At 19.5% G+C, this 14868-nt stretch overlaps 4 protein-coding genes across 4 annotated transcripts in view; 2 read left to right on the plus strand and 2 right to left on the minus strand.

The window, feature by feature from the left end:
- The window catches only part of PF3D7_1464600 (serine/threonine protein phosphatase UIS2, putative), a gene marked incomplete at both ends in the record, with an annotated part of 4509 nt that extends 322 nt beyond the window's left edge, over nt 1-4187 (plus strand). The window contains 2 exons of the mRNA XM_001348752.2: nt 1-3216; nt 3397-4187. The exon at nt 1-3216 is cut by the window's left edge and continues 322 nt beyond it. Of these exons, the coding sequence (XP_001348788.2) occupies nt 1-3216; nt 3397-4187 (4007 nt within the window). The remainder of the gene's footprint in view (nt 3217-3396) is intronic.
- Nucleotides 4188-5451: 1264 nt separating this feature from the next.
- On the minus strand, nt 5452-6600 carry PF3D7_1464700 (ATP synthase (C/AC39) subunit, putative; the record flags this gene model as incomplete). Its single annotated transcript, XM_001348753.1, has 1 exon — nt 5452-6600. The coding sequence occupies one exon, from the start codon at nt 6598-6600 to the stop codon at nt 5452-5454; it is 1149 nt and encodes a 382-aa protein (XP_001348789.1).
- A 2281-nt stretch (nt 6601-8881) lies between these two features.
- Nucleotides 8882-9789, plus strand: PF3D7_1464800 (conserved Plasmodium protein, unknown function; the record flags this gene model as incomplete). Its single annotated transcript, XM_002585430.1, has 6 exons — nt 8882-8888; nt 9011-9057; nt 9130-9213; nt 9332-9434; nt 9555-9651; nt 9768-9789. The coding sequence occupies 6 exons, from the start codon at nt 8882-8884 to the stop codon at nt 9787-9789; spliced, it is 360 nt and encodes a 119-aa protein (XP_002585476.1).
- Nucleotides 9790-10557: 768 nt separating this feature from the next.
- Nucleotides 10558-12678, minus strand: PF3D7_1464900 (ATP-dependent zinc metalloprotease FTSH, putative; the record flags this gene model as incomplete). Its single annotated transcript, XM_001348754.1, has 1 exon — nt 10558-12678. The coding sequence occupies one exon, from the start codon at nt 12676-12678 to the stop codon at nt 10558-10560; it is 2121 nt and encodes a 706-aa protein (XP_001348790.1).
- Nucleotides 12679-14868: the final 2190 nt, after the last annotated feature.

Below are 14868 nucleotides of genomic sequence, written 5' to 3' on the forward strand. Positions count from 1 at the left end.
CCCAATATAGTACAGATGAAAAGATTGTAGTACATGTAAAATTGATTGATATATTATCCCTTTTATTTGTTCATTATAGAGATAATTTAAGTAATTTTGAACACATTATAAATAGTTTTCAAGATAGAAATAAATTAATGAATTCTGTTGAAGGGGAATATTTCCGTGAATTTATTGATGAACGGGATAATTATATATTTGATGTAAAAAATACATATTATAACTCTCAATATGTAAATAAAGAAAAAGAAACCATATTGAATAAAAAAAAAACCATCTATGAAATATTCCAAAAAAATTGGAAAACGGATGGTTATCGTTTTTATAGTGTTAAAAATAAAAAAAAATATTATTATCCAAGAAAAATTAATCTTGATGAACCAAGAAAACGAAAACACAAAAAGAAAAAAAAGCAAAAAAATATCAAATGTGTTAATATGGTATGTAAACCTTTAAAAATTGAATATAAAAGTTTAAACAAACCTGTTAATAGTCCTGTAGATGATAATACTGATGTTAAAACTATGAAAGGAGAACAACACATTAAAGGACAAGCTGAAGATAAAAATCATGTAGTACAAGGAATAGAAAATGTACAACAGGAAAAAAAAGAAATTATGGACAGAATTGATATTCAAAATGAAATACAAAATCAAGTACAAAATGATATAGAAAATGAAATAGAATATGAACTTAAAAATGATGATAATAATAATAATATAGAAGAGAGTGATGTTATGAAATCATATAAAAATCAAATATGCAATGCTGACGAAAATAGAACATCAAATGTTGGTTATGTTAGAGAAAATAGTATAGGTCCAGGAATTGCTTATCGTATGAGAAAAGATTTCTTCTTAAAAGATTCTTCATTTAATGTTATAACCCTTATAAACTCCATAACATCAAATAGAGATAATAAGGTTGTTACAAAATTACATGAAGGATTAACTAAATTAGGTATAACGACTATTGAACATTTAATTAGATACACGAACATTTTAGCTATATTTTTCTCGTATGATATTTTTGATGAATTGTATTTACAAATTAAATTAGTAAAAGAATATTTCGGACTTATAAAATATAAACCTAATATTTTAGATACTGAAGAAAATGAATATGTAGTAGGTAAAAAAACATTTTATGGAAAATATAATATGATTGATGATGAAGTGTTCGTATCTCCTAATTGTTTAAGTGCTTATTGTAAGTTGAAATCTGTATGGATGCAAAATAGAAATATTACAGTAAAAGTGGAAAAAAGTACTACTAATAGTTTGAAAATTATGATGTTAGGAGATATCGGACAAGGTTTTGAAGAAGAAAAAAATTTTGACGTTCAGAATATTTATAACTTTATGGGTTTTAATGAATTAAAAAGTACTGTTCAAAGTATGAAAAAATGGCATTTAGAAAATAATGCAGATTTTGTTATTAATTTAGGTGACAATATACCTAATGATGGTAGCTACAATTTTATTGGAAACTTCCAATGGCACCGATTAATGAGAGAATTGTTTGTATTTAAAAAAAAAAGTGAAAAACAAGTTCATAAGGATTTAGGAACGAATACATTAAGTGCTGAAAGTATAGCTAATTTTTATAATGATAAAATAAAAGAAATGAATGAAGGCAATTATGAAAATCACATAAATTATTATAATGATAAGAATTTACATAAAATTAAAGCCCAAAATGAAAATAATGAAAAGGAAAATTTAAATGATAATAGCATTAAGATGAATAATGCTAAAGGTACAAGTAGTAAAATTAATGATTTACAAAACGTTTCTAATACGAATCCATATAAAATTGAGGTTGTAGATCATACAAAGCTTGTAGAGTCTAATACTTCTATTAACGAAAAGGAAGAAAAATCTATAAGCTCCGTAGAAGAACGTGCGAATTTATATGAAGATGATGAGGAAAATGATGAAGAAGAAGATTCTAATGAATTTGCATCCGAAGCTATACCATTTTATTCTGTATTAGGTGAGAAAGATTATTTCTATTTCCCAAGTGAACAAATTCAAGAACATTATTCTAAACGAATCCCTGGATATTTTATGCCTAATAATTATTATTGTGTCAATTATGATTTTACATATAATCCTGTTAAGAAAAACGTAAATGGTGATGAAGACGATGATGATGATGAAGAAGAAGAGGAAGGAGATAGTGGTACAGATAGAAAAGTAAAGACTCAAGAAAAATTTAGAGCTTCTTTTATATTTATTGATACATGGGCATTAATGGTTGGATTTCCAATAATAAGAAATTATCGTGCATTCCGTGAACAATTTAATTGGTTAAGTAAGACATTATATGAAAGTGCTAAAAAGAGTGATTGGATTTTTGTTGTTGGTCATCATCCATTAATTTCAAGTGGTAGAAGATCTGATAATTATTCATATGAAGAACATTCGTTCCATGATATTATTAGAGATTTCTTATTTAATTACCATGTAGATGCATATTTTAGTGCTCATGACCATTTAATGGAATATATAAAATTTGGTAGTGTAGACTTATTTATTAATGGATCTTCATCTAGAGTGTTATTTGATAATTCTAGCATGGGAAGAGGTTATTTTGGAAAAATTATAGGAAAATTATATCCACTAAGTTGTTATGTTTTAAAAACTATACATACTGGATTGAAACCTAAAGGTTGTAATATCAATAGATATTCCAAATGGTATAACAAATCAGATATAGGTTTCAGTACGCACAAATTGACAAAAGATGAATTAGTTACACAATTTATTAGTAGTAGAACTGGAAAACCTCTTAGCGAAAAGATTATTACAAAAAATAAAAAACATGAGAGAAAGAAGTTTTATGATTTGGATGGATTTGCAGAAGACAGAATAAAAGAATTAGAAAAGAAAATAATTGATTTTAGTGTAAATAATCCAGATTTAATAAATTATAAAATTCAAGAATTTAATGAAAATATAGAAAAGCTTAATTTAATTATAAAAAAATTGAAAACAAAGGAAGAAAAAGAAATATTCAAAGAATTGATCCAAATGAATAATTTAATTTTTGATGTATCTGATCACCTTGATAACGTTCCTATTGAAAAATTAAAAATTATGAGCGAACTGGTTTCAAAATATAATATCTTCTTTAATAAGGAATTGGCTGGTTTTATTGTAGCAGCTTTAGAAAGAGCAATCCAAATGGAAAGAAAGAAACCACATAGCTCAGGTAAAGATTATAATAATCATAATGAAAATGAAAATGAAAATAAAAATGAAAATAAAAATGAAAATAAAAATAAAAATGAAAATAAATATGAAAATAAAAATGAAAATAAAAATAATAATAATGATGAAAATAATTATAATAATAATAATAATAATATTAATAATTATTATTCTAATGTAGATGAAAATGGATCACTAAATGATGAGGATAAGAATCTCATAGAATTAATTGAATCTTTGGGATATCAACCAGAGGAATTTTTACAAAAATATGAAAGTATGACAAGTGAACAAAAAGTGGCTTTAAAAAACAAAATTGGTAGAAATATATCATTGGAGGATTATGTAAATAGAATAAAATTTTATGTAGAAAAGAAGAAAAAAGAAAAGGAAAAAAATGGTAATGAACAAGAAGAAGCTGAAGAGGAAACGGAAGTAGTTGAAGAAATTGATGAATTGAAAGAAATGGAAAAAAAAAGAAAAGAAAGTGAAGGTGATATTACTGGTGAAGATGAAAATGAAATAAAGGAAGAACAAAAGGATAATGAAAAAGAAGATGAAACATATGAAGAATATTTAGATGAATCACAATATAATGATGAAGAAATTCCATTAGTTAAACAAGTACATAAGGATTTTAAAAAATTAGCTAATCAAGAAAAAAAATTAAGTGAACAGAAATATATTCTTTTAATGTTAGCTTCTATGAGAAAATTTGATATTAAAAAATATGCATTAAACCTATCAACCAAAAAAGAACGTATTAAAGATGTTACGACTTCTAACTATTTATCTAATATAGAACCACGTAAAACGTTTTTCCAACTATGTATTGAATTACCACCAGATATTAAAAGAATTATAAATAACTTTGGTGGAGTAGGAAAAAGATTGCCCTTCTTTAATTTTATTAACAAATTATATGATGAAATAATAAAATTAAAAGATTCCCTTAATAGAATATCAAGGTAATAGAAATCTATTGTGATTATTATTTTATTTTTAGTTTTAATTTTTTATGTTTTAACATTTTTTGATTCTAATGTTTGTATAAAAACATAACTTCATATAAAGTAACATTGTTATATATGACATACATATATATATATATATATGTATATATTATATATACATATGTATTATTCAAAATTTTATATATTATAAAATTTTTTTTTTAATCTACGTATATATATTTAGTGTATTATTTTCCTTATATTTGGTGTGTTAATTAAATAAAGCTGTATATATTTTAAATATTTAATTCTTTTATAGGGTTAAAGAATTTGCAATTATATGTTACATATAAAACACCGAAATTTCTTTAATTTTATATATATATATATATTATTTTATTTTTTCTTTTTTTGTAATTCTAAATTATATATAAACGTTCATGCAAAACTTTTATAATTAAAAAAAAAAAAAAAAATTATATATAAATTTTAAACATTTGTTATAAAAAATTTATTTTAAGGGAAAACATATATTTCACATATTGGTTTCCTTTAAATGTAACATATATATATAGTTATTTCTTGAGATATCTTTTAATATATAAAAAGAAAAAGATATTAATAGATTTTTTTCTAAACACATTTTAATTATATACATATATATATATATATATATATATATATATTTTTTTTTTATGAATTCCCCTTGGTTTTATTTTTCTAAATATTTTCTTCTCTATTTTAATTTTTATAATTAATGCTACTCATTAGTGTGTTTATTTACATTTGACATTTTATATTTTTACAAATTACAAAAATAAAAACATCCAAAAACGGGGGGAAGGTTTTTTTTTTATTCAAAATTAAAAAAATATATATTATAATTTGATACACATATGTATATATATATATATATATATATATATATACAATGTACAATTAATATAAAAAATGAATTTAATATTTAACAACAAAAAAAAAAAAAAAAAAAAATAAATAATAAATAATAAATAAATAAAATGATAAAGTATAATATAAAAAAGAAATAAAAAAATTAATAATATTTATATATATGTCTTCAATAAAATTTGCTTAAAATACTTAAAAAAAAAAAAAAAAAAATTAATGAACAAAAATTAAAACAAAAATTAAGATGTTATACAAAAAGATGATAAAATATGTACACACAGTTTATACATTTTGTGTTATAAATAAATATATAAAAATATACATATACATGTATATTTCTATATATATATATAATTGTGTGAGCATATAATTTTTTAGATATGTGGTTCAAATATAGGAACAATACTATCAATACAATCTTTCCTATTCATTAAAATCATATCTGATATCCATACAATATTTCTAATTTCTTGTTCCTTTAATTTGACCCAAGCATAAAAGATTCCAAAATGACAATGTTGGTCAAAAGCCGTTTCACATAATTTGACAAGTTTAACATATAATATATCTTCCAATGATTTAATTTTATGATCTACAATTTTATTTTCATTAGCATTATCGTTTTTCATATAAAATTGTTTACATTCTTCATAAAGATTATAATAAGTTGGATAATGTTCTAATGCGGCTTGAACAGTTTCATTATTCCAACATTTTCTTATTCGATCTGTACCTTCAGGGTATAAATAACCAAAACATGGGAACATATCATTTCTATCTTTTTGTAATTCTAGACTTAAGCTAGAATTCATAGTATTTAAAGTAACAGAAAGTACACGAAAGTCCGCTACACTTTTTAATATATGTCCCATTACTTCTTCAGTTTTTCCTCCTAATTTTCTTATAAAATTATAGAAATCTTCTAACCAAGCTTTTTTTAAAGTATTTCTCAATATTTCAATATCCATATCGCTAAGTATAGTGGTAACATTATTATTTTCATTAGAAGAATTCGCTGAAATATATTGATCAAAATATGATCCTATAGGAGTTTCAATTAATAAAACTTTTAAAACATCATCATATGAATTTTGAACATCCATTGTAGTTATAGCTTTCATTTGTGGAAAATAACCTAAAGGATCTACTCGTGATAATAATTCATCTGCTGGTTTTTTATTTAAAGTTCCTTGAATTAAACTTATAACATTATCAATCATTTTTTCCTTTGCTATATAATCTAAAAATGTTCTTAAAGGTTCTTCTGCTTGAGCTCTTATATAATTAAATTCATGTGCCATTTTTTCTTTACATTTTTGAGCAATAGTTGTTACGGCAATTGGAGAAGGTTCATCCATCATAAAAGTACCATAGTCTGTGTCCTCTAACACAGACTTTAAATCTTCCAATGTGTCCGCTTCAGTTAATTTTTTATATTCTTCTGGTGTTAAAAAACTACTACGAAAACCTCTTAATAAGGCTTCCAAATAGCCATTTTTTGAATTATAAAAACATAACTCCATCTTTCAAACTTTTATTTATAAAAAAAAAAAAAAAAAAAATAATAAATATTAAAAAAATAACATATAATTAAATTAAATATATATTATAAGTATTTATCACTACTTAATATTTGTAGATAATATAAATAATATATATTCACCCCTGATCAAATAAGTTTGCATGTCAACAATGCATATATAATATAAATATAAGTATGTTACATATATATAAGTAAATACAATTATTCATTTACTTAATTATTATATATATATTTACATTTTTTAATTATTTTATTTTTTTTATCTTTATATATATATATATATATATATATCATATCATAAATGTATATTTATTTTCATTTTTATATATTCGAATTATACAGCATCCACTAACAATAATGTGCTCTTTTTTGTTTTAACTTTATTCTTTTTTTAGTACTCTTCTTACAAATATACTTCAAACTTTATTTTAACATAGAGTTAAATATTTTATGATTCATACAAATTTATTTTAAAAGGCTTTTTTGGTTTTTTTTTTTGTGTGCAGAAATATACTTAATTTGTTTCGATTTTTTTTTTTTTTTTTGAAAAAATGCAGAATATGAAAATTTTTATATGTTAATTTTTTATACAGTTAAAATTCCCAGAAAAAAAAAAAAAAAAAAAAAAAAATAACATTTTTTTTTTTTAATATAACTTGAATTATAAAAAGTAATATTCACAGTGCTATTTATACTATATTATATTATAATCATCATTAATATATATATATATATAAAAACAAAAAAAATATATATATATATAATTATATAATAACATATTATAATTAATTTTTTCCTTTTTATTTTATATATATATTAATAAAAAATTAAAAAAAAAAAAAAAATATATATATAATATAAAAAAATGAAGTATATATATATATATATATATATATATATACACTACATATATATATATAATATTATATATGTATTTATTAATGCCTTTTTATTATATAAAAAAAAAAAATAAATAAATACAAAATATAATTTATATATTAAATATATATATTTATTTAATGCTTTGGAACATCGTAAAAATTATTATATATATATATTATATATATATATTTATATTTTAAAAATGAATTTATATCATTATAAAATAAGTTAAATATATAAAATATATTATATATAAAAAAATTATATTTTGAAGCATTTGGAATTGTTTTATTGGTTAAGATCATAAATATATTTTTTTTATGTATATAAAGCTATTATAGGGAGAAAAATAAATAATTGCTATATAATTCATAAATATAATAAATATTTTTTATTTTATTTTTATAACAAAATTGAAATTAAAAGCAACATCAATATCTTTAATTTTTATGGATAAATAATAAATTCCTTTTTTTTTTTTTTTTTAAAAAGAAAAAAGAATATATTATAATCTTAAATAATTATCCATTATATTAAAGGGGGGAAATTATATATATAATATATATTTGTCTTAATTTATGATAAATTAACCTGGAAAAAAATTAAATAAGAAAAATTATAAATGTAGATATATTTTAATATATGAATTATAAATAGTAAAAAGTATACCCACGTCATTTCCTATTCTATAGCAATATTATTATATTCCACGTAGCCAAATTAATGATTTATTATGTAATTTTTTTTTTTTTTTTTTTTTTTTTTTTTTTTCGTAAGCTTTTTGAAAAAATAGTATGTGAATAAAATTTATTAATAGAATATATATAAATTTTTGAATAATATCCTTTTTTTTTTTGGAGGTACAAGTATATATAATAAAATAAATAAAGAAAAAATTTTATATCCTAGAAATGATTATTTCTCAATTCTGAAAATAAAAAATAGCTTTTATATAACATTTTCAAGAAAAAAAAAAAAAAATTCGTATAAGTATATTTTCTTTATATAATGTTTATGTGATTTAATCATATATCATATAATTTTATTTATGTATATATTACTATTTTCTCGTTTAACCATTTAATTAAAATTTTAGACAAAAAACTGGATATAATAATAAAAAATTATATATTAATATATAGTAGTGCAATAAAGATATACTGAATATATATATAAATATATATATTACAAGAAATATTAAAATATATATATATATATATTCCATTAAATATATACATTATCATATAATGTTTATTTCATTCCTTTCAAACCTTGAATTTTATTGTTTATATTATTAATATTTAATAAAAGAAAAATTTTTCATTTATAAAAAAAATAAAAGTTTTGATTCCAAAATAAAAATTATAAATATAGCTAATATGGATGGTATTTTAAAGGAAAATAAATATCATAATCATTACTCTATTTTATTTTTTACATAATAATAATTTAGATATTTTTTAATTTCTTATATTTTTTTTTTTTTTTTTTTTGTCATATATTCGTAGACAATCAAGAATATATTAAGAACAAAAATGTTATAGAAATATTTGAGGTGTCCTAAAAAGAAATATATATGTATATATATATAATATACATTTACACAATTATAATTTTACGTATCTAGGTTTTGTTAGGTTTCATCTACTTTAACAGACCAAGAAATATTATAGAATTTATAATTGATGAATTGAAAATATTAGAAACAAAAGTAGAAAAAAAAAATATACATATATATATATATATATATATATATATATATATTATAATAAATATATATTAAAAAGGCTTAGATAATTATTAATTTACATTATACATTCCCTTTTTAGAGGAATATTAAAAAAGTATTTAATGAAAATGATATACAATCAGTGTATGATTTTATTAATTTAGAAAATAAACAATCTATTAATAGAGAAGAATGTATTTTAGGTTCTACTTTATATATATATTATTCCTATTTCATATAAGTTTCATGATAAAAAAAAAAAAAATTATATATATATATATATATATATATATATACATATACATATCTTATTTATTTATAAGGATTGAGTCAATTTGTATTAAATAATAAACAAAGAGAATATTTAGAAAATATAAATATTGGAATTAACACTAATTTAAAAGAATTCACTTCTCATGCGTTAGACATAAATACATAAAATATATAATATTACTTTGTAATTATAAATTATATTTATATACTCATGCCATATATATTTTATATGTCTAAACGCCTTTTCTCCTTTTTTTTCTTAGGGAAAATATTATAAATATTTAAATATAATGACAAAAAAATAATTATTTATTTAGAACATAAAATAAAACTCTTTATTTTTAAATACAAAAACATGTTCAAAAAAAAAAAAAAAAATTAACACATACAACTAAAGTGTATCACTGTACAATTCTTCTCTTTTTTTTTTTTTTTTTTTTAATTAAAACGGATTTATATTAATATGTAACATTTATTAATTTGTATTTTTAACAATAAAAAAAGAAAAAAAAAAAAAAAAAAAAAATAGAATTTTAATAATAAAAAAAAAATATATAATTCGAATAAAATATATATATATATATATATATATATATATATATATATATAACTAATTTTATAATGTAATAATCTTAATATTTATCCGTATATGAATCTTCTTAATTGTAGTACACAATTTATAAACAAATATTAAAATTAAAAATAAAATTAGGTAGAATCAATAAAATATAAATATATACATGTATACATATAATATATTAATTTAATAATAAATGTAAATGTTAAAAATATAAAATATATATATCTCATTTACATATAAAATTTGAATAAATAGAAAAAAAAAAAATTAACTTCAATAAATTATAACATAAAAAAAAAAAATAAAAATAAAATTATTATAATTTTAATTTGCCATAATATGGATAATTACAAACTAGTCTATACATATGTATATATATATATATATATATATATATATATATATATATATATGTGTATGTGTATGTGTATGTGTATGTGTATGTGTATGTGTCTGTATTTATGTAGTTATTATTAAGATATTCTACTGTCTTTTAAATTATATTCCTTTTGTTTAATTTCTCTATTTTTTCTAATTTGATCACATTTTCCTTGCATTGCTAATTTAATTTCATCACTTGTTAAGGTTTCATATTCTACTAGAGCTGATGCAATTCTATGTAATTCATCAATGTGTTGATTTAGAACATTTTTGGCTCTATTATAAGAATCTAATAATATTCTTTGTATAGATTTATCAATTTTAATTTTCATTTCTTCACTAATATTTTGTTTGTCATGCAAAAACATAGATATGTTGTCTTCATTTATACCTACTCCATAATTCATAACTAGCGATTGAGCAATATGTGTTGCCTTTTGTAAATCACTTGAACATCCTGTCGTCACATTATTTTTTCCAAAAATAATTTCCTCAGAAACTAGACCTCCCATTAATATATCAATTTCACTTTGTACATCTTTAATTTTTTGACTATATTTATCACTAATAGGTATTTTCCATGTAACACCTAGAGACATTCCCCTTGGCATTATGGTAGCTTTATGAACAGGATCAGATCCTTTGGTATAAAAATTGACAAGTGTATGTCCTCCTTCATGATATGCAGTAATGTTTTTCTCTTCTTCATTTAATGGTGATTTTCTTTGTAAACCAACTACAACTCTATCAAAAGCTTGTTCAATCGAATTCATATCTACTGATTTTTTCCCTTCGACTGAACATTTAATAGCAGCAATATTTAATATATTATTTAAATCGGCACCTGTCATTCCTACAGTTCTCCTTGATAAAACATGTAAATCAACATCTTTTGATAATACAATTTTATTACTATACATTTTTAGAATTTCATATCTCCCTTTAATATCAGGCAAAGGTACTACAATAGTTTTATCCAATCTACCTGGTCTAACTAAAGCTTTATCTAAACTTTGTGGAAAGTTAGTTGCACATATTACAACAATACCTTCATTTTGTTCGAAACCGTCTAATTCGACTAATAATTGATTAAGTGTCATACGTACAGCACTATTATCTCTACTACTTCTTTTTGATCCTACGGCATCGATTTCATCAATAAAAACAATACATGGTGCATGTTTCTTTGCTGCTTGAAAAAGTTCTCTTATTCTCCTTGCACCTACACCAACAAACATTTCTTCAAATTCTGAACCTGAGGCTTGTAAAAATGGAACATTAGCTTCTCCTGCAATAGCTCTAGCAATTAATGTTTTTCCGGTACCTGGTTCTCCTGATAATAAAATACCTTTTGGTAATTTGGCACCAATTTTGGTAAATTTATCTGAATTTTTTAAATAATCAATAATTTCTTCTAGCTCCTGTTTCACTTCATCACATCCTTTCACATCTGCAAATGTTACTTTTACATTTTCTACTGGAATAATTTTTTTATTTGACACTCCTATACCTTTTTGAACATTTTGTGATACTCCTTCCATGTATACACTTCCTGCAGCTACTAATATTAAAAATCCAATGGTAGACTTAAGTAAATTCCATAAACCTTTTTTATTACTATCTATCACAGAAACTTTTAATGGTTTCTTTGGATCAATATGTAGACTATACATTTCAGGATGTTGATTTCTTTTTTTATCCATATATTCTACTTTGTGTGTTGAATGATTTGAGGACATATTATTATAATTATTTTCACTATTTACATTATTTCCTTCATATATATTATTTGAGCGTTCATTTGAATGCATTTCATTTGTAGTAGTATCATGCATAGATTTATTATACATATTATGATCGCTATCATATTTAATATTATCGAGATTGGTATATTTTAATTTATTTGTATATACTAATGCTTTTATATATTCTTTTGTTATACTTTCATCTTTTATATAATTAGCATTTTCATAATGTTTTATGACTTCATTTGGATTATGCACATTTGCCTCTTTATAAAATTGTAATATTAAAAAGTTATCATTAGGTTTATTCCTTACTTCTCTTTTTAACCTATCTAATCTTTCATTTTTTAATACAGAAAATCCCTTTCTTGTATTTAAAATACAAGCGATTTTTGGTAAATTATTAATATTTAGTAATTTATTACTCCTTTTTAAATCTAGTATTACAATATTCCGTAGAAGTAACATTTTTATATATATGTATAAATATTTTTTCTATTTATTTTCTCTCCTTCTCTTCTTTTGTGTTTTCTTTTGTACCTTTTTTGCCTTTATCTATATTTTGATTACAATATTTTTATGTTTTTTTTTTTTTTTTAATGATACGGATATATGTATCCTTTGAATAAACAAAATGATGTCCTTATATGGGTATAAAATAATAATGGTATATTATATATATATATATATATATATATTAATTTAAAATTGTTATTAAATATATAATTGTGGAATTTGATGTTTCCATTATATATATATATATTTTTTTAATAATATAACATAATATAATATATACATATATATATTAAATACATGTAATATATTATAATTTATTTTTTGGTAATTTATACATTATTCATTTCATTTTAAAAAAGGAACTTATATATATATATATTTTTATTTATTTATAATTCCTTTTATATATATAAATAAAATTTTTTAACTTTATAAAAAATATAAAAGGAATTCTATTATATATTACATATTAAAAATTTTTATAATAAAAAGGTTATAATATATAAAAACATCAAGGCATATATTTTTAAAAAAGTAAAAAGATTTGGTAAAATATTATATTAATGGTAACAAACGAAGCATTCAAAGATATAAAAAAAATATTACATTATATAAATATATATATGTATAATAAATAAATATAATAAATATATATATATATATATATATATATATATATATATATTATTTTTTGTTACAATTAATAAAGCACATAAAAATATTATATATATAGAATTATATATTATATATATATTATATATTTATAAAAATATCATATATAATAAATATCTCCCACAATAATCATATATATTATTATATATTATATATTATATATATTTTTTTTTATTTTTTGTGTATAAAAATGAAGATGTATATTTAATAAATCTTTCTATAATATAAAAAAAAAAGTAATTATAAAATATATAATATAATAAATATATTTTTTTTTTTATGTTTTTATAATATAATTCATTCAAAATAATAATTGAAAATAAAATGATTAAACGTTGTGAATATTTTTTATTTGAATAATTTATTTATATGTTATTAATTTTGTTCATATTTTAATTATTCATATATGAACATTTTTTTTTTTTAAGAAAAAAAAAAGAAAATATATATATGATGTTATATATAAATAACATTATTAATTATTATTAAAAGTTTTTGTATTTCAGTATACAACAATGTTGTGTACAAAAATATGCATATAATATAGAAATCAATTATTTTTACTGCACGATTATAAATAATTTTTATAATTTATATAGGTTTTTTTTTCTTTTTATACATATATATATATATATATATATATATATATATATATATATATATATATATATTTAAGCGAATAAAATAACTGTAGACTGAATTTAAATATTTTTGTAAATAATTTTCTTTCTTTTTTTTTTTTCCTTTTCATTTCATTTTCTTTTCTTTTTTTTTTATGTTAGTAAAGATTAAATATAAAATTTTTCACTTTATTCGTTTCAAATAACATAATAAACGTAAATAAAAATATAAGATCAATGTTAGTCATTCCTTAAAATGCTTCCTTTTAGAATACATTATCAGAAATTTTTTGTCTTAACGAAACAAAAATTTTATTTTTACATTATGCAAGTGTTATTAAGATTTGACTTATATATGAAATGATAATACAAATATTAAAAGGAAAATATTTATAAAAGATAAATATTATATATATATATATATATATATATAACAAATATATGAATATATTATATATTAACTTAAATTTCATTATATACATTAATGATTATTTAGGAAAATATTCTCGTTCATATAATTCTTTTTGTAAATGATTAAAAATAAAATTGGACATATTTTTTTAATATAATAAGATGTTATTTTTGATGGATATATATAATAATAACTAGCGAATATGATTAGTTAAATAATATCTTTAAAATAAAATTAAATAAAAATTTTATTAAAATTATATATACATGTATGTGTTCATATTGTATTGAATATAACATCCTTAATATATGTTCTATTTTCATATATAGAACATAAATGAACATTTTTTCTATTAAATCTTTATAATTACTTTATTTTAAATATAATATTAATACTTTTCTATTTTTACATTTCATAAAGTTCCAAATGTTTTAAAAA

Source organism: Plasmodium falciparum (assembly GCF_000002765.6).
Source record: "Plasmodium falciparum 3D7 genome assembly, chromosome: 14".
NCBI classification, from domain to species: Eukaryota; Apicomplexa; class Aconoidasida; order Haemosporida; family Plasmodiidae; genus Plasmodium; species Plasmodium falciparum.